Here is an 18,948-nt window from a genome sequence, read left to right as displayed (position 1 = left end):
GCCACTTGTGTCTGTGTCGGTCCTTCCTGAAGAACGTTTGTGTTGGTGTGGGATTCAGTGACATCTCCTAATTTACAATTTTCTGCAGATTTAGTCAGCCAGAGACCATTGTCATTGGCCTTGACTTCAGAGAAGTAACTGCCAAAAAGAGGGGTTCAAAGACCAATCCTTGAGGGACTCCACTTGTGACTGGCCTCTTTGTAGAGGTGGACTCCCCAGTTCTTACTTCCTGGGTCCTGTCTGTGAACCAGTTGGCTATCTACTGGGTGACATACGGAATCTGAAGTAGTTTACTTCATTTGATATTCAACCTGTGGGAATTCGGATCCGTATCTGATCCGAGCCGGCAAAGATTACTAGCATCAGCTCTGAGCTCCAGACTCCTCCCCTTACCCATAACACACCTCCCTTGGCTTCCATCCCCAGATCTCGTTTGCCACGATTTGTGAAAGCATCGTGTCTCTTGAGCTCCAGTCAGTAGGGTATTTTTCTTGGATTGTAAGTTTAATAATTTTTGTTTTATTAACTGTTTTAGATTAGTGTAGGTACCCTTTCTCCCCTCCCATCGCTTTGGCGTTGTGTGTAGGCTAGTAGTTGTTAGTATAGTTAGTGTGCCTCCCCCCCCCCTTTTAGTCAGTTTAGTGTGTGGTGAGTAGGTGTGTGCTAATGTTTTAAGTGGAAAGTTTTTCTTTTCCTAGTATGGCTGAAAAGCTTATTTTTAAGCGCTGCACAGAGTGTGGCTATAAGCTCTCCCCAGCAGATGGCCACACTCTGTGTGTACTGTGTTTAGGTGTGGCCCACCTTAATGTTGACTGTACCATCTGTGCGGGGTTCAACCCCCGAGCTTTGAAAGACAGGCCAAGTTGGCCCTTTTGGGGCTTTTTCCTGCCAATGATACTCCCTCCTCATTCTCAGCTTCAGTCACTGCGGCTGCCATGGCTGCCTCTCCCACTTCTCTGCCCTTGGGGCCTCCCCTCCCTCCCAGGCTGGGACTCAACCTCCCACTTCTAAGCCTGTGGTAGCGGAGCAGAGGAGGGGTAGAGTGTGGAAGAGAGAGTCGAGGACGAAAGACGAGAGGAAGAGGTCTCCGGACCTCACGTCACCCAGTAAATCCGCTCTGATCCATGACTCCCCTCAGTTCCGATCTCCGAGGTTCTCCCCGGAGCCGGCGGAGGTACGCCCAATCTCTCGGGCCTCAGCTCCCCGACCAGCCAGGTCGGAGTCTGTGGCCTCGTCTCGGTCCACCCGATCTCTCTGTCATGGATCTGGATAAGATGATGCGGTTTATCCGTACGCAGTTCCAGATGGGGGTCTTGCCAGCCCCCTCTCCTTCAGGAGGGAGCAGCTCACTTACATTTTTTCAGCCTTTTACTCTTTCCCCGATCCGACCTTCAGCTTCGGAGTTCTCTGATCCGAGGTTGGCCTTGGTCGGGGCATCGGCGCCAACTGCCCTCGCATCCTGTACGCCGACAGCTGCCTGGAGCATCTCTGATCCGAGCTGCTCTCGGAGCCGGAGCCTGGGGGTCAGATCCGAGGGAGTGGAACCTTTACCATCGGCCCCAATGTTGTCGATTCCTCTCTTGGAGCTCCGGACACTTCAGGTCTGGCTCCGATTCTCGCAACCCGGGGAGACAAGCCTCCTTATTGGCTTCCCAGGAGGTCCGCTCTCCTTTGGCATTTGATGTGGTAGAACGGGCCCTCTCCATCGGATCGAGGGCCCCGACTGCCCCCTTGGGCCCCACCCAGATCCCCTCGGCTCCGTTTACGGTCCCAGTCATCTTACCAGAGGGGCAGCCTGTGCCCGAAGTCCCCAGACAGTTCCCCCAGAGGAACAGATGGCTTGCAAGCACTCCCTGGAGAGCCCCATGGGAGAGGTGCATCGCAAGCATACGTGTAAGAGGAGGCACTTGGACTCCCCTGAGTCCCTAACCAAGGGCATGGACTTAGATGAGGGGGAAGGCTCCCCAAGGTCACCTCCCGACGATGTCTCTTTCGGGGACATCATGGAGATCCTGCGCCAGCGGGGGAGGTTGGTCTGCCCCCAAGCCCTCCTCTGATGAGTCTGTGTTTCTGGAGGCCTTCGGCATGGGCCCATCTATATCTTGGTGCCCCCCCCGTGGATCTTTTAGTGGATTTGATCACCTCGTGGGCGTGGAAGGAACCTGATACCATGGAGCTGGTCCCCAAGCACCCAGATAAGGTTTTGAGTCCCCCTATAGATGGGCCTTCCTGGAACAAGGGCTCTCCAGTGGACTCCATGGTGGTAGCAACAGCCACAAAGAAGGAACTATCTCAGGAAAGTCCCTCAGTCCACTCTCCTAACAGAGAGTCTCGGATGATGGACCGGCTAGGGAAGCAGGTGTATGCTTCCACTACCTTTTCAATAAGGGCACTGAACTACTTGGTCCTTGTCACGAGACTCCCAACGTGACCTGGTGAAGGAGCTGGAGAAGTCTCCACCCAAGTCCATGTCGCAGGAGGACAAGGCTTTGTTCTACGTGAAAATGGCCACTTTGAGAGCAGTATCGAATACGTCCATGCGACCCCTCTCCCATGCAACGGAAGGAGCGGCTAGGGCCGATGTGTCCATGTGGTGTAATGCCTGGCTCAGTTTATGCCAATTTACCAAACCCTTTAAGGCATCCTTTGCCAATGCCCCTTATGTCTGCTCAACTGTGTTCGGTAAGACCGTCAAGGAAACGCTAGTCCAGAGTGAGAAGGATTGGAAGACACTGTCTGTCATCGGGATCCGCTTCTCTAACCCTCAAAGGTCCTTTCCCGGAACCAGAGAGGGCAAAAGAAGATGCGGTTCCAGAAGTCTTAGTATTCCCCAGACACTCAGGGCTCTTCTTCCCCCAGAGGCAGAGGGGGACAGAATGGATGCTGGCCTAGAGGCTGAGGGGGTCCACGAAACTTCGGGTCTCGAGAACCTTTCTCTGATAGACGCGGGCAGCAACCCTGAGGGGTTGCCCGACTGCTCTACTCTGGAGGCAGTCGGGGGACGATTGTCCTTGCACAAAGTGGCATGGGAGTCCATAACAATGGACCGCTCGGTGCTGCAAATCATATCCAGAGGATATTTTGTCCCCTTCGTGGGTTCTCCAACCCCTCCCAGACACCTCCCGGACATTCCACCTATGCAAAGGGAGTCAGCAGCACAGGAAATTTCCAAGCTGTTAGGAAAATGAGCCATCGAAACCATCCCCCCAGACCAGTCTGGATTGGGCTTCAACTCCAGGATGTTCTTTGCATTTCACTGTTGCAGTTATTACATTCGTGTTATCTGCTTGTAGTAGCCCTCAGTCGGCCTGATTAACAAAGTCTTGGGTCCTGTGTCGGATGCTGTCCCTTCTTCCATGATGTCAGGTCATCAGGGGTATAAAACATGCAGCCGATGTAATTACATCAGTCTTTCTTGCCGTGCGGTGCCCGAAGCAGAAGCATTTTGCAAGTGGCGGTCGGCCAACTCCTGAAATTTTCATTTTCGAGTTTCAGAACCGAAGTCTTCAACTAAAGCTAAGTACCCGGTTGGGGAAACTTTTTCTTGCTCCTTACCGATGTCGGTAAAAGTTAATAATTGCATTACTTGTGAAAAGCAAATACCTCACAAAGATTTTCATTCGTACTGTATTCCTTGCCTGGGCCCTGACCACGACGTACCTTGCTGTTGGTTTTGTGCTTTATTTAATCAGCGCACTATCCGTCGTCGGTATATTTACGCCTCTAAATATTATGATTCTCTGTTTAATTATCCAGAAATGTCATCGGTTAGCCATCTGTCTACAGGGATTCCGAAATAACGCAAAGATAAAGACAGACCGCCTAGGTCCAAAGCTGCTGACGACACTTCTAAGCCAGTCGCTAGTTCACCGGTACTCAGTGAGTGCTTTCGCAGCCCCTGATACCGGCTACTTCTGATTCGCAGGCCTCTACTGAGACCCATTCGGAGTCCGTTAATGCTGCGAGATGCTTCAACTATGGAACCTGCAGATGTCTCTACCTTGGATGGGTCCGGAGCCGCTGTGCAGGCACTGGCTTCTGAGGGTGTATTCAGGCCTACAGACTTGCATATTAAACCAATGCCTCCTTCATCATTTAGGCCTAAATCTCGAACCATGCCTAAGAAACCGACGCCCAGGCTGCATGCTCAGCCCTCTATGCCTAAAAAACAAATGATAAGAATGGCTGAAGATCTTATAACTTTAATCAGGGGAATACAACCTCCCCCTTCTAACAGACCTAGGACTGAAGTTGTTTATGAATCTTCTGACCAGGATTCTGATTTTTTTGATGATCTGAATTTGCCCTTATCTGCTTATGAGGATTCTGATGCAGAGAACTCTATTCCCTCTGCTTCCACTCCAGAGGATTTTTCTTTTGGTGAAACCTTACATACTCTAAGGGAGCATTTCCACTGGGAAAACCAGGATTTTTCTGATTCAAAAAAAGAGACTTAGGGATTTCTTACTCCTGCCTCAGCATAGGTCTTTAGCTATACCTCCTGTACTAATTGTTGAGGATGCCTTTTCGGAATCTAGTTTGGCCCCTGATTCTTTGCCTCCTGCTTCCAGAAAACCTGACGGATATTACAGGGTTCCTAATTCACACAAGTTTCTTTTTAAAATTCCTATTGCGGATCCAGAGACTATTTCACAGGGACCCAAGGGCATTAAGGCTTCTACTGCTAAAAATCCTACCCCTTCTGATAGAGACTCCAGGGCACTGGATATTTGGGGTACGAAGGTTTACACTTCTGCAGCCTTGGCCATTAGGGCTTTAAACTGCCAGTTTCATATGTTAAAGTATCAACAACATGTTATTGGGTTGCTTAAACAGAAAATTATGTTGATTCCGGACTGTGCTGAAAATAAAGAATTACAGGATTTAATGCATTCTGCTGTACAGGTTGGTAAACATACTTTGCAATGTGGATTTGATTCATTAGAGACCTCTTGCAGGGCTGCTGTTACTGGGTCTGTGCTCAGAAGGCATGCTTGGCTTAAGGAGCAATCTTTGCCTGATCATGTTAATGCTAAACTGTTGGATGCTCCCTTAAATCAGGACCGCCTGTTTGACAACAAAGCTGAGGAAGTTCTTAAAAAGGTGGAAGATAAAGCTAAATCTATGCAAACTGTTAAAGAATTCTTGCAAGTTCAGCCTCCTCGATTTAGTAGGCATTGGCCCTTAAAGAATTGATCCTTTCCAGCCCCTTTCAGGTTTTCTCAAGCCAAACCCAGACACAGCAGAAAGCCCAGATTTCAGCCCAGGGGACACACAAGACTAAGCAGTGGGGGATTTCTGCACCCAAATCTGGGAGTAGTAAGACTCCCCCCTATGGAAAACTGCCTCAATGACTTGCTTTTAAAACTTCCAAGCACTTCCCAACTGAATGCTCCTTTAGGCGGAAAGATTGGTCTGCAGACCAAAAACTGGGAACTCGTTACCCAGGACAAATGGGTTTTAAATAGTGTCCCAAGGATACAGATTTCACTTCCACACGTTACCAGCACCAAGCGGGTGGCCAGATCTATGCCCAAATCAGTGGGCAGAGGCCCAAAATTAAGTACTCTCTCTCAAGCATGGGGGCTATTCAGTTGGTACCAGAAGAGGAAACGGGACAAGGTTTCTATTCGAGACTTTTCCTGATGCCCAGAAAAGGCAATACATGGCGTCCTATCCTGGACCTTTCTACTCTAAACACCTTTCTGGTGATTCCAAAATTCAAAATGCTGACTCTTCACCAGCTGCTTCCTATGCTAGGCAAAGATGCATGGTTGGCAACACTAGACTTAAAAGAAGCATACCTGCACATCCCTATCAGGGAGTTTTGTAGAAGATACCTACGCTTCAAAGCAGGCTACATGCACTATCAGTTCTCTGCACTGCTCTTTGGCTTATCTACTGTGCCCAGGGTATTCACAAACTACCTAGCTCCAGTCGTATTTTGCAGGCAAAGAAATATTCAAATATACCCATACCTTGACGATTGTCTAATTCAGGCAGAAAGCCAGGACATACTTTTGAATCATCTGGCGTTTGTTCAAAGGGTGCTGACTTGTCCGGGGTACACCATAAATTAAAAGAAATCACACCTGGTACCCTGTCAACAAATTATATTCCTGGGAGCAAGCTTGAATACAACTTCCCAGATGGCTTTCCTCACGCCAGAGAAACGGATTCATTTGACAACCTACTTCAAACAAGTGGCCACAAAAACCCAGTTATCTGCAAGGCAAATACTGCAAGCCTTGGGGTTCATGGCCTCCTGCATTCTTCTAATTCCATATGCAAGGCTGCATATGAGGAAACTACAATGGTATCTCAAAATCCTATGGTGTCAACATTCACAGGATCTAGAAGCTATGATTCCTGTCATACCTTGCCTATGCCTAGAGTTCGTTTGGTGGGCAGATGCCTGCCACCAAAACAGGGACTACCATTCACACTACCCCCTACCGCCTAAACCTTAACAGACGCATCAGACGATGCATGGGGGGCTCACTTGGCAGGGAAGTGCATTCAGGACAAATGGAACCCAAGTCAAGTGCACCTGCACATAAATTAAAAGGAAATGTTAGCTGTACAGAATGCTCTGACAGCCTTCAAGGACCACATTCTTCCAGGACAACTACCTTTATGCAGCTATGTAGCATGCTTGTATAGGGTTTCTGTGAACAGTTCTGCATAGGCAGCAGTGTTTTCAGGGTTTATAGGGGCTTGAAAGTTTGCCAGGTTAACACTCAGTAGCAGGAAGTTAGCCTTAGAGTAGTTCCTGAATATTTCCGGATTAGCTGAGGGTCCAGATTTTATTTTTTGCTTTAAAGGGGACTATTTTGTGGTCTGACCTTACCAGGGAAGACAATACACTAGGGGATGTGCAGCACTCTCCCACCTTAGTGAGGTCCAGATCCAGTATGGTTGCACTCCTGGTTACTGTATTGACAATCTGGTCCAGGGATTTTATTTACAAAATCCAGGAATGTCTGTGCCTGTACATTTGGTATTGTGTAGGATTCACAGTTAATAGTGGGGTAATTAGTCACTCATCAACATGGTATTGGGCTGAATGGTGAGTGTCTCCAGTAAGTTTAAAAACAAGGTGCGTTTCCTGGGTCATAGTGGGGGAACTGTATCTTTCAAGGAAGTGGTATTAGATTTTACCTATAGTTATTTGAACATGTAGAAGCTCAAGTGAATCCCTCTCTTTCTGGGTCAGAGTCTGCCATTCTGTTCCCTCAGGAACAGCCTGTTTCCACTTCTCCCCAGGAGGTTCCCTCCTGGGAACTCCCTGAGGCTTTTGAGTCCTCCCTGGAATTTCCTCCTGAGGAGCCCCCTCGGAAGCACACATGCAAGAGGAGGCATTGGACTCCCCACCAGAGTCCCTCATAGATGATACCAACTTGGAGGAAGGGGAAGATGTCTCCTTTGGAGATGTCATGGAAATCTTGCGTCAGTGCAGTGGGTGTTCTACCCAGAAGTCCATCCCAGATGAGTCTGTATTCCTGGAGGTGTTTGGCACAGGACCCGCTACTTCCTGGGTGTCCTTGCCTGCAGATCCTCATGTGGATCTGATTTCATCTAGGGCATGGAAGGAACCGGATATGGTTCAGCCTGTGTCCAAGCACCCCCCCTCCCAAAGTACTCAGCACTCCATCAGATAGGCAACATTGATCAAAGGGATCCCCAGTTGATGCCATGGTGGTTGCTGCGGCCACCAAGAAAGAGCTAGCACAGGAGAGCTCTACAGTCTGTCCTCCAGACAGGTAGTCTCAGGTCATGGACCATTTCAGGAAGTGGGCTTATGCCTCAGCCATGTTTGCCTTACATGCACTGAACTACTTGGCACATGTCATCAGACTACAGAGGGACCTGGTCAAAGAGATCGCAGAGTCGGCCCCAGGGTCCAAGTCGGCAGATCAGAAGGTGTTCTCCTCCCTAATGGCCCCCTTACATCGATATCAAATACTTCCATGAGGCTATTATCACATGCTACAGAAGGTGCCTCTAGGGCAGCCGGGACAGGCATAGCCATCAGGCCTGGCTCTGGCTTTGTGCTTTCTCAGAGCCCTTCAAGGTGTCATTTACGAACGCTCCCTATGATGTTTCCACCCTGTTTGGAAAAACAGTTTGAGATACCTTGGTCCAGAGCAAGGAGGATGGAAAGACTTTGCCTGCTGTCTGGATCCGCTTCTCCACCCCACAATGATCCTTCTCTAGGAATCAGTGTGGTGTAAAGATGTGGTTCCGGAAAGCTCAAAGCTCTTCCCAGGACACTCTGGATTCACCTTCCTCCAGAGGCAGAGGGGGATATGACAGATGCTGCCCCCGTGGCAGAGAGGGCCAGAGGAACCAAAGATCTCTGGATCCATTCCCGGACAGACCCTCACAGCAGCCCTGAAGGGTTGCCTGACTGCTCGTCGTCGGAGGCAGTCGATGACACCTATTTCTGCACCCAGCAGCCTGGGAGTCGATAAATGATCGTTGGGTCCTGCAGATAATATCCAGAGGATACTCTATCCCCTTTCTTCAACCACCAATACCTGCCAAACACCTCCCGGACTTTCCACCCACGCAGTGGGAGCAGGAAGTTTCCAGGCTGCTTGAAAAATGAGTCATCCAGCCTGTGTCCCCAGACCAATCCAGATTAGGCATTTATTCCAGGTTCATTTTGGTGCCAAAGAAAACTGGGGGCTTGCCAAGACAAAAATTGCAGATGGGGTCACCCTTCAGTCTATTCTGCCCTTCCTGCAGATAAACAACTGGATGTGCTCGGTGGATCTCCAAGACGCTTACTATATCATATCAAGATGAACAGGTGATCTCTGAGGTTCCTTTGTCACATCCTGTTAGATTGTCACAAGCTTGCAAGGACTCCCTTCTTTGATGGCTCCAATTCCTGGACCTCCTTCAGGGTCGTCCGTTTGTTCTTCCCTCCCCCACGACTGCGGTGACCACAGATGCTTCCTTGCTTGGGTGTGGGTGAGGGGCATTGCATGTGAAGGACAGTCCAAAGCACTTGGTCTTCTCTGGAGACCAATCTACGTATCATTGTTCTCGAGATGAGGGCGGTGCTCGTGTCGTTGCAAATGCTACATGCCTCTCTTCCTCCGGGGACTATTGCCATACAAATGGACAATATGTCAGTAGTCTGGTACATCAAAAAACAGGAGGGAGGGCCCAGATCTTATCCCCTTTGTAGTGAAGCCTTGAGATTGTGGGGATGTGTGATTTCCACCGGCCGTTTTCTGGTGGCAGTGCACATTCCGGGAAGGTTTAACATTCTAGCGGACAGGCTCAACCGGTCTATTCTGATGCCTTATGAGTGGTCTCTGAATCCTTCAGTAGCAGAACAGATCTTTCTAAAGTGGGTTCAGCCTTGCTGCAATCTCTTCGCCTATCCTTCCAACATGAAGTACAGTGAGTATTTTACTCTGAACCCCCCTCTGGGGGAACCCCCAAGAGATGCTCTAGTTCATGCTTGGCCCTCCGGTCTGCTGTACGTGTACCCTTTGCTTCCTCTAATATCCAAGTTCATTTAGAATGCTCGATGGCTGGGGAGTTACGTGATCCTCATTGCCCCTTTCTGGCCTCGCCAAGTTTGGCTCCCCTCTCTGTGGTCTCATGCAGTGCATCCACCTTGGAGACTAGATCAATTTCTGGATCTGATCACACATCCCTCCAAGATCCCTTACCCAGACTTAGTCAGCCTAAAGCTTGGCTGTTCCAGTTTCCATGATAGTGAGGACTCCTGGGCTGTTTTCTCCTGTCAAGAAAATCTTGGTAGCGGCTCACAAATCTACAAGGGAGGTTTATTTAATTAAATGGAAGCGTTTCTTGATTTGGGCTTTTCAGCATGACCTGGATCCTTTCACTGCACCAGTTCTGGCCATTTTGGAGTTTTTGGCAGATATTTTTAATCGTGGCACTAGCTTCTCTACAGTTAAGGTACAATTGGCAGCAATTTCTAACTTTCACATAGGTGAGAATTTGGCTTCTTTGGCTTCTTCCAAGCTTTGTAAGGCCTTTTTGAAAGGTACCTTCCTCCTCAGGCCTCTGGTTAAGGACCCACCGTCCCCTTGGGATCTCACCTTGGTGTTGCAGGCCCTGGTTTCTCCTCCTTTCGAACTAGTGACCACAGTTGAGTTGCAGTTTCTGTCATGGAAGACTGCTTTTTTTAGTTCCGATTACCTCAGCCAAGAGTGTTTCTAAGATCCAAGCCTTCTCTATCAAGCCCCCTTATATGGTATTCCATAAAGGTAGGGTGTCACTGTGGACTAATCCATCTTTTCTACCAAAGGTGGCATCAGAGCCTAATATTAACCAGGTTTTCAGTTTGCCAGTTTTCTTTCCAAATTTCCAGAATAATGTAAAGTACAAGTTGCACTTGCTTGATGTTCACAGGCAATTGCACTTTTATTTGCAGAGAACAAAATCTTTTCGTAAGTCTGATCAACTTTTTGTATCATTTTCTAAACCTTTCCTTGGCAAGCCAGTTTCTGAAGTTACTGTTGCTCAGTGGATTTCTGAATGCATGTCCTTGGCCTATTGAGCCAAAGGGTTATCTCCTCCAGGGTATGTCCGGGCACATTCCGTGAGGTCTGTTGCGACTTCTACTGCCTTTTGGTCCAGGGTTTCCTTGGGTGACGTCTATTTTGCAGCTACCTGGGTGTCTCTGCACACATTTATCTCCCATTATGAATTGGATCTTCTTTTCAGGGGCAGGGCATCCTTTGGCTCAGCCATGCACTGGAATATCCTTCCATGAGGACCTCCCAGGGTTTATTGGTAGCTGGGGACTCTGTCCCTCAGGTTGAAGATTAAATGAGATCATCATCATCAGATAAAGAACTTCTGTACTCACCATAACTTTCCATCTGAGTTGTTGATTCTCATTTGTCTTTAACCTTCCATCCTTCCTTCCCCCTGCCTTGTGTAGGCTGTGTAGTGGACCAGATGGAAAAGTCTTAGCTCCACCTCCTTTGGCTTGTTTTTCCCCTGTTAGACCTTTTGTGGTTATGCCAGTTTGTTATGGGCATATTCTTTTTCATTGGTATACTGCTGTTTTCTGCAACAAACTCGATCTGAGGGGAAGAGGGAGACAGGGGCATTATGGGTAGGGGAGGAGCTTGCAGCTTGGATCCAAAGCTGAAGTATGCGGGCAAGTTGGATCTGTGGCCAGGTCCGGGTCCCTCAGGTTTGAAGGTAAATGAGAATCAACAACTCAGATGTAACATTATGGTGAGTACATAACTTTTTTACTCATTTGGTTTTCTGAGTTCATCTGGACAGGTTCCGAATAATTCAGGGTCGCTGAAGCAAATGGCACTCTTGTAAGCCTTCTCAGATCATCAGGAGTATCTTGTCAGTGTCACATATTGTTAAAGAACTGATGCTGTCAACTCTATTTTACAGTAGTTTTAAAAGTGATCGTTGTAACTGAATATTTTTTAAGTTTGACACATTAATTTGTACAGTGCATGCTGTTTATAATCCCATGTCTTCCCGCTTTTCATATTACTATAGTCAGTCTGTAGCATATTCATCAGTATTAACAACCGAGTGCTTAAAATTGTGTTTGTGTAAAAAAACAAAAAAAAAATCACCTATAAGTTTTTGGATGTTAAAACTGTTCCATATACTAATGTAGAACTAATGTTAGCTGTACTTGAAAGTTATAGTTTATATTCAACACTTTTTTTTTTTTTTTAACTATACAGGTGAAGCCTCTAGGTGTGATATGGGGAAAATTCCCAGATTTTTACAATAGGCAAAACACTATTATGTTTGATGATATTGGACGAAACTTTCTGATGAATCCACAGAATGGACTAAAGGTAATCAGAAAAGAAATGAATTGTTAAAGTGTAAAAAAAACCTAAAATTTTTGTTTTTAATGTACTTTTCTTACAGTGTGCATATGTACATATACCAGCTATTTGATATATATTTTTTCATCCTTCATTGGTACATTTTTCTAGTAACTTTGTTCTTTTTTATTCCTGGAATGTAATTACAGTTAAGACGCTATCAGCATTCAGACTTTAGGCAGCAGGACAGCATGTAAATTTGCAGCAGTTTATCTGCTACTGGGGACTTTGTAGTTTATCATCATTTCATTCTCTCTGTCTGTATTTTACATATATTAGTATGCAGAATGTATGTACTGAGCCATCTGTCCTGATGACTGCAATTACCAGTTAAATGCACTATGTATTCACTGCTCATCTTACTAAACAGTTTTTAGCGTTGTGTACTAAGGCTGGCACAATCTGGTAACTCCAAGAGCACTAAAGTCACAGCTGTCTGGCTGCTGTGGAAGTCTCTCAGTGACAAAGGCTTAATTCTGATAGGTTTTTGTGAGCTCCACCTGAAGTGAACCAGTTGCCCATTTTTCAGTGCTTTACAGTGAAGTATGTGATCCCAGGTATAGTGTTCTTCTGTGCCAAGAAAAATTTGCACCGTACTGCATAATTTTATTTGTATGCATGTGTTTCAGTGTTGTCGTGCAGTCTTTTCTTATTTGCATGCATTGAAGTGTAATTGATTAAGTGATTTATTAAGTGATTTGATTAGTTAAACTTCCTTGGATCTCATTCAGTAAGTAGAGTAAGTAGAAATCTCAGTATTACTTCATCGTAACATTTTTGGTGGGTTAAAAATTTGATACATTGAGTTGTCCTCTCATGTAGCTGTTCTAAAACTCTATGTTCCAGGCTTGTGAATGCATACCCCCCATTGGGCTATATATGCCTTAAGGGGAGTCTACAAAGCAGTAATTCCCAATTATTTTCAGCTACATATGCAGTTTATATCACATCTTTAGCCTTTGACATTGAGAGATTCTCCCAGTTGCCAAAGAGCTGTGACTTTAGTGATGTTCTTCGTGTTTCACTGTTGCAGTCATTACATTTGGATTATATGCTTGCAGGTAGCCCTCGGTTGGCCTGATTAACAAAGTCTTGGGTCCTGCATAGGTTGCTGTCCCTTCTTCCATGACGTCAGGTCGTCAGGGGTATAAAACATGCAGCCGACGCCATTACATCAGTCTTTCTTGCCGTACGGTGCCCAAAGCAGAAGCAGTTCGCAAGTGCTGGTCTGCCGACTCCTGAAATTTTCGTTTTCGAGTTTCAGAACCGAACTAAAGTGAAGTACCCCATTAGGGTAACTTTTTCTTGTTCCTTACCAATGTCAGTAAAAGTTAATAATTGCATTACTTGTAGAAAGCAAATACCTCATAAAGATTTTCATTCGTACTGTTTTCCTTGCCTATGCCCTGACCACAACGTACCTTGCTGTCGGTTTTGTGCTTTATTTAATCAGCGCACTATCAGTCGTCTGTATATTTTTGCCTCTAAATATTTCGGTTCTTGGTTTAATTATCCAGAAATGTCATCAGTTAGCCATCAGACTACCGGGATTCCGAAAAAATGCAAAGACAGACAGACCGCCAAGGTCCAAAACTGCCGATGACACTTCTCAGTGAGGCGCTTTCGCAGCCCCTGATACCCACTACTTGTGATTTGCAGGCATCTACTGAGACCCATTTGGAGTCCGGTATGCCACGAGATGCTTCAACTATAGAACCCGCGGATGTCTGTATCTTGGATGGGTCCGGAGCCGCTATGCAGGCACCAGTTTCTGAGGGTGTATTCAGGCCTATGGACTTGCATATTAAATCAACGCCTCCTTCTTTACTTAGGCCTAAATCTCGATGCATGCCTAAAAAACTGATGCCCAGGCCACATGCTCAGGCCTCTATGCCTAAAAAAACAAATTATAAGAATGGCTGAAGATCTAATAACTCTAATCAGGGGTAGCCAACCCCCCCCCCCTTCTAAGAGGCCTAGGACTGAAGTTGATTATGAATCTTCTGATCAGGATTCTTTTTTTTTCTGATTCTTCTGATTATCTGGATTTGCCCTTATCTACTTATGAAGATTCTGATGCAGAGGACTCAATTCCCTCTGCTTCACCTCCTGAGGATGTTTCTTTTGGGGAAACCTTACATACTCTAAGGGAGCATTTCCACTGGGAAAGCCAGGATTTTTATGATTCAAAAAAGAGGCTTAGGGATTTCCTTCTCCTACCCCAGCATAGGCCTTTAGCTATTCATTCTGTACTAGACATTGTTGATGATGCTTTTTTGGAATCTAGTTTGGCCCCTGATTCCCTGCCTCCTGCTCCCAGAAAACTTGACAGATACTACAGGGTCCCTGAGTCCCGCAAGTTCCTTTTTTAAAAATCCTATTGCAGATCCACAGACTATTTCACAGGGGTCCAAGGGCATTAAGACTTCTACTGCTAAAAATCCTACCCCTTCTGATAGAGACTCCAGGACACTGGATAGATGGGGTAAGAAGGTTTACACTTCTGCAGCCTTGGCCATTAGGGCTTTAAACTGCCAGTTTATATGTTAAAGTATCAGCAACGTGTTATTGGACTGCTTAAACAGAAAATTATGTTGATTCCTTACTGTGGAAAATAAAGAATTACAGGATTTAATGCATTCTGCTGAACAAGTTGGAAAACATACTTTGCAGTGTGGCTTTGATTCATTAGAGGCTTCTTGCAGGGCTGCTGTTATTGGGTCTGTGCTCAGAAGGCAGGGTTGGCTTAAGGAGCAATCTTTGCCTGATCATGTTAAAGCTAAATTGTTGGATGCTCCTTTAAATTAGGACCACCTGTTTGGCAACAAGGCTGAGGAAGTTCTTAAAAAGATGGAAGATGAAGCTAAATATATGCAAACTGTTAAAAATTTTTTACAAGTTCAGCCTCCTAGATTTAGTAGGCACTGGCCCTCTAAGAAATGATCCTTTCCAGCCCCTTCCAGGTCTTCTCAAGCCAAACCCAGACACAGCAAAAACCCCAGGTTTCAGTCCCAGGGGGCACACAGAACTAAGCAGCGGGAGGCCTCCACTTCCAAATCTGGGAATAATAAGACTCCCCCTATGATAAACTGTCTCAATGACTTCCTTTTAAAATTTCCAAGCACTTATCAACTGACTGCCCCTTTGGCGGGAAAGATTGCTCTTCATGCAAAGAATTTGGAACTCATAACCCAGGACAAATGGGTTTTAAATATAGTGTCCCAGGGATACAGATTTCACTTCCACACATTGCGAACACCAAGCGGGTTTCCGGACCTACCCCCAAATCAGTGAGCAGAGGCCCAAAGACAAGTACTTTCTTTCTTAAGCATAGGGGCTATTCAACTGGTACCAACGAGGAAAAGGGACTAGGTTTCTACTCAAGACTTTTCCTGGTGCCCGGAAAAGACAATTAATGGCATCCTATCCAGGACCTGTCTACTCTAAATACCTTTTTGGAGGTTCCAAAATTCAAGATGCTGACTCTTCAATTGCTTCTTATGCTAGGCAAAGATGCCTGGTTGGCAACACTAGATTTAAAAGAAGCATACCTGCACATCCCAATCACGGAATCTTGCAGAAGATACCTATGCTTCAAAGCAGGTTACACACACTATCAGTTCTCTGCACTGCCCTTTGGCTTATCTACTGCGCCCAGGGTATTCACAAAGTGCCCAGCTGCAGTTATTGCATTTTGTAGGCAAAGAAATATTCAAATATACCCATACCTGGATGATTGTCCTGGCTTTCTGCCTGAATTAGGCATACTTTTGAATCATCTGGCTTGTACAAAGGGTTCTAACTTGTCCATAAACGAAAAGAAATTGCAACTGGTACCCTGTCAACAAATTGTATTCCTGGGAGCAAGCTTGAATACAACTTCCCAGATGGCTTACCTCATGCCAGAGAAACAAATTCATTTGACAACCTACTTCAAACAAGTGGCCACAAATCCCTGCTATTTGCAAGACAAATACTGCAAGCCTTGGGGTTCATGGCCTGCTGCATTCTTCTAATTCCATGTGCAAGATGGCATATGAGGAAACTACAGTGGTATTTAAAAAGCCTATGGTGTCAACATTCTCTGAACCTAGAAACAATGATTCCTATCATACCTTGCCTATGCCTAGAGTTCCTTTGGAGGGCAGAGGCCTGTCACCAAAACAAGGGGCTACCTTTTACACCACCCCCTGCCGCCCAAACCCTAACAACAGACGCATCAGACTATGCATGGGGGGCTCACCTTGCATGGAAGTGCATTCAGGGCAAATGGAACCCAAGTCAAATGCACCTGCATATCAATCAAAAAGAAATGTTAGCTGTACAGAATACACTGACAGCCTTCAAGGACCACATTCTTCCAGGACAACTAATGGTAAAGACGGACAACACCACTGTTATGTGGTACATAAACAAGCAGGGGTGTACACATTCTTACCCCCTCTGCAGACTAGCCATGGCATTGCGGAACACAGTCTTGAGCTACAAAGTGCACCTGCAAGCTTAATTCCTGCCAGGAAAATTAAATACACTGGCAGATGGACTAAGCAGAAACCTCATGGACCCACACGAGTGAATACTGGAACCAAGGACATTCATGTTGGCAAGCAAATGGGGGAGCCCAGATATAGACCTGTTTGCCTCTCCCCAGAACTACCAGTTGGACAAATTTTGCACAAGGACTCCCCACAACCAAGCTTGGAAAGTGGATGCTCTGTCCTTCAGCTGGAAAAACCTATCAGTCTATGCCTCCCCCCCCCTCTGCCTCTGCTCTCCAAAGTACTATTAAAAATCAAACAGGACAAACCAAGGAGGATTTTGATTGCTCCAGACTGGCCGAGCCAACACTGATACCCCCTTCTGAGCAGTGTGTCACAGTTATCTCCATGGCACCTGCCTCTGACTCCTTCCCTGCTGTCTCAGCAGGAGAACCAGATTCTGCACCCTCAGCTTCTAACACTGAACCTTACAGCCTGGCTAATTACTTACTCTCTCCTTTACCATCCCTCAGCAAACCTGTGATGGATATCATTTTAGAGGCAAGCAGGCCTAGCACTAGAAAATCTTATGCTAAAAAATGGAAAAGATTCTGTGCCTGGAACCAATCTCAAGGGATGAGCACAGCAGCACCCAATTTTCCATAGATTTTACAATACTTAACTGAGATGCTTCACAAGGGCCTGTCTTTTTCCTCCTTTAAAATCCACGCCTCAGCCATTTCAGCTCATTATAACACAGAAACCTCCCCTCTTCTCTCATCCACTGCTCAAGTAGTTCCTCAGAGGGGCCAATAATTTGAGACCACCCAGGAGAGCTCCAACCCCAGCCTGGGACCTTAACTTTGTCTTGGAGAAACTCACTCTACCTCCTTTCGAGCCAGCTGCTACTGCAGACTTAAAATTTCTTTCTTGGAAAATAGCTTTCCTTTTAGCAAACATTTCAGCTAGAAGGGTATCTGAATTACAGGCCCTTATGGCAGTGGAGCCTTTCATTATCTTTCATGCGGACAGGGTGTCCCTCAGAACCAATCCATCCTTCATGCCCAAGGTGGTATCCAGTGTGGCTCTTAATCAGTCCATTCATTTACCAACCTTCTATCCCAATCTACAGAATAAAGGGGAATGGATACTTCATTCCTTAGATGTGCACAGACAACTTAGATTCTCCTTGGACAGGACTAAACTTCAAAGGAAATCTGAACAACTGCTAGTGGCATTTGCTTCAGGGGCAGAGGGGAAGGCTATTTCAAAGCAAACCATTTCTAAATGGATAAGCCGTTGCATTCATTTCTGCTATAAGCACCATGGAAAACTATCCCCCAGGGGATCAAACCTCACATTACCAGGGCTGCAGCTACCTTTACAGCCTTTCTCAGAGGCATCCCTACCTGGAGTTCTGTACATACTTTCACCAAGCATTATCATTTGCCAATTTTCTCTAAATCCAGAGCTGGCTTTGCCATTGCAGTCTTGTAGGCCTTATAGCTGGCCCTAATGCTATCTAAGTTCCTCTTCCCAACCATAGCTTTGGGAATCTACCCAGTGTAATGACTGCAACAGTGAAACACGAAGAACATAGTACAGTTGTGTACACTTAACATAAACGTAGATGTTAGAGTGTATTCACTGTTGCAGTCCTGGTTAGCCTCCAGCCCCCTAACTTCTTTTGGCTATTATGCTTAAAAGCATTTTTGGTGTATTTGCTTTTTTGTTGGAGGTATATCTTTGTACTTTTATATTTAATTGCTTCCCATTAGGGGGGCACCTGACATCTGGGGAAAGAAAAACTGATGTAATGGTGTCAGCTGCATGTTTTATACCCCTGACGACCTGACGTCATAGAAGAAGGGACAGCAACCGACGCAGGACCCAAGACTTTGTTAATCAGGCCAACTGAGGGCTACCTGCAAGCAGATAAGCCAAATGTAATGACTGCAACAGTGAATACACTTGAACATCTGCATTTATGGTAAGTGTACGCAGCTGTACTTTCTCCTCCCACAGACCTTTGTACCAGCATGCCTAGTACTACATCTATTAGGCTCTATGGCAGCAGCCATTACCTTAGTACCCCTGGCGAAATTGCACATGAGACTACTACAGTGGCTCCTGTCATCACAATGGGTGCTCTTAACCCACCCACTCGACCACATGATACGCCTTACAAGCCTTTGCAAACAAGAAATGCTATGGTGGATGAAGTCAGAAACAAATCTTTGGTGTCGACCATTCTGTCTTCCCCAGCCCAAGGCCACGGTGACCATGGACGCTTCCCTGTCGGGGGGGGGGGGGGCATTTCCAGGGAAGGATGGTCCAAGGCACTTGGTCCTCCACAGAGGCCAATTTGCACATAAATGTCCTGGAATTGAGGGCAGTTCTCTTAGCATTGCAAGCGTTCCACTCATCCCTTTCTTCCGAGACTATTGCAATATAATCGGACAACATGTCTGTCATCTGGTACATCAACAAACAAGGAGGAACCAGATCTTACCTCCTATGTCAGGAGGCCATAAGAATATTTCATTGAGCGATGGCTTCCAACCACTTTCTTATAGTAATGCACATTCCTTGGAGCTCCAGTC

At 46.2% G+C, this 18,948-nt stretch overlaps 1 protein-coding gene across 1 annotated transcript in view; it reads left to right on the top strand.

The window, feature by feature from the left end:
* UBLCP1 (ubiquitin like domain containing CTD phosphatase 1) overlaps positions 1-18,948 on the top strand; it is a gene marked incomplete in the record, with an annotated part of 598,821 nt that overhangs the window by 352,195 nt on the left and 227,678 nt on the right. Inside the window, 1 exon segment of the mRNA XM_044069354.1 lies at positions 11,718-11,834. Coding sequence (XP_043925289.1) covers positions 11,718-11,834 — 117 coding nt within the window.

This window comes from Protopterus annectens, chromosome 4.part0, assembly GCF_019279795.1.
Source record: "Protopterus annectens isolate FY-2018-M chromosome 4.part0, PAN1.0, whole genome shotgun sequence".
In the NCBI taxonomy this organism is placed as follows: Eukaryota; Metazoa; Chordata; order Ceratodontiformes; family Protopteridae; genus Protopterus; species Protopterus annectens.
Note: the sequence above shows the minus strand (reverse complement) of the source record. Positions and strands in the feature narration are given on the sequence as shown.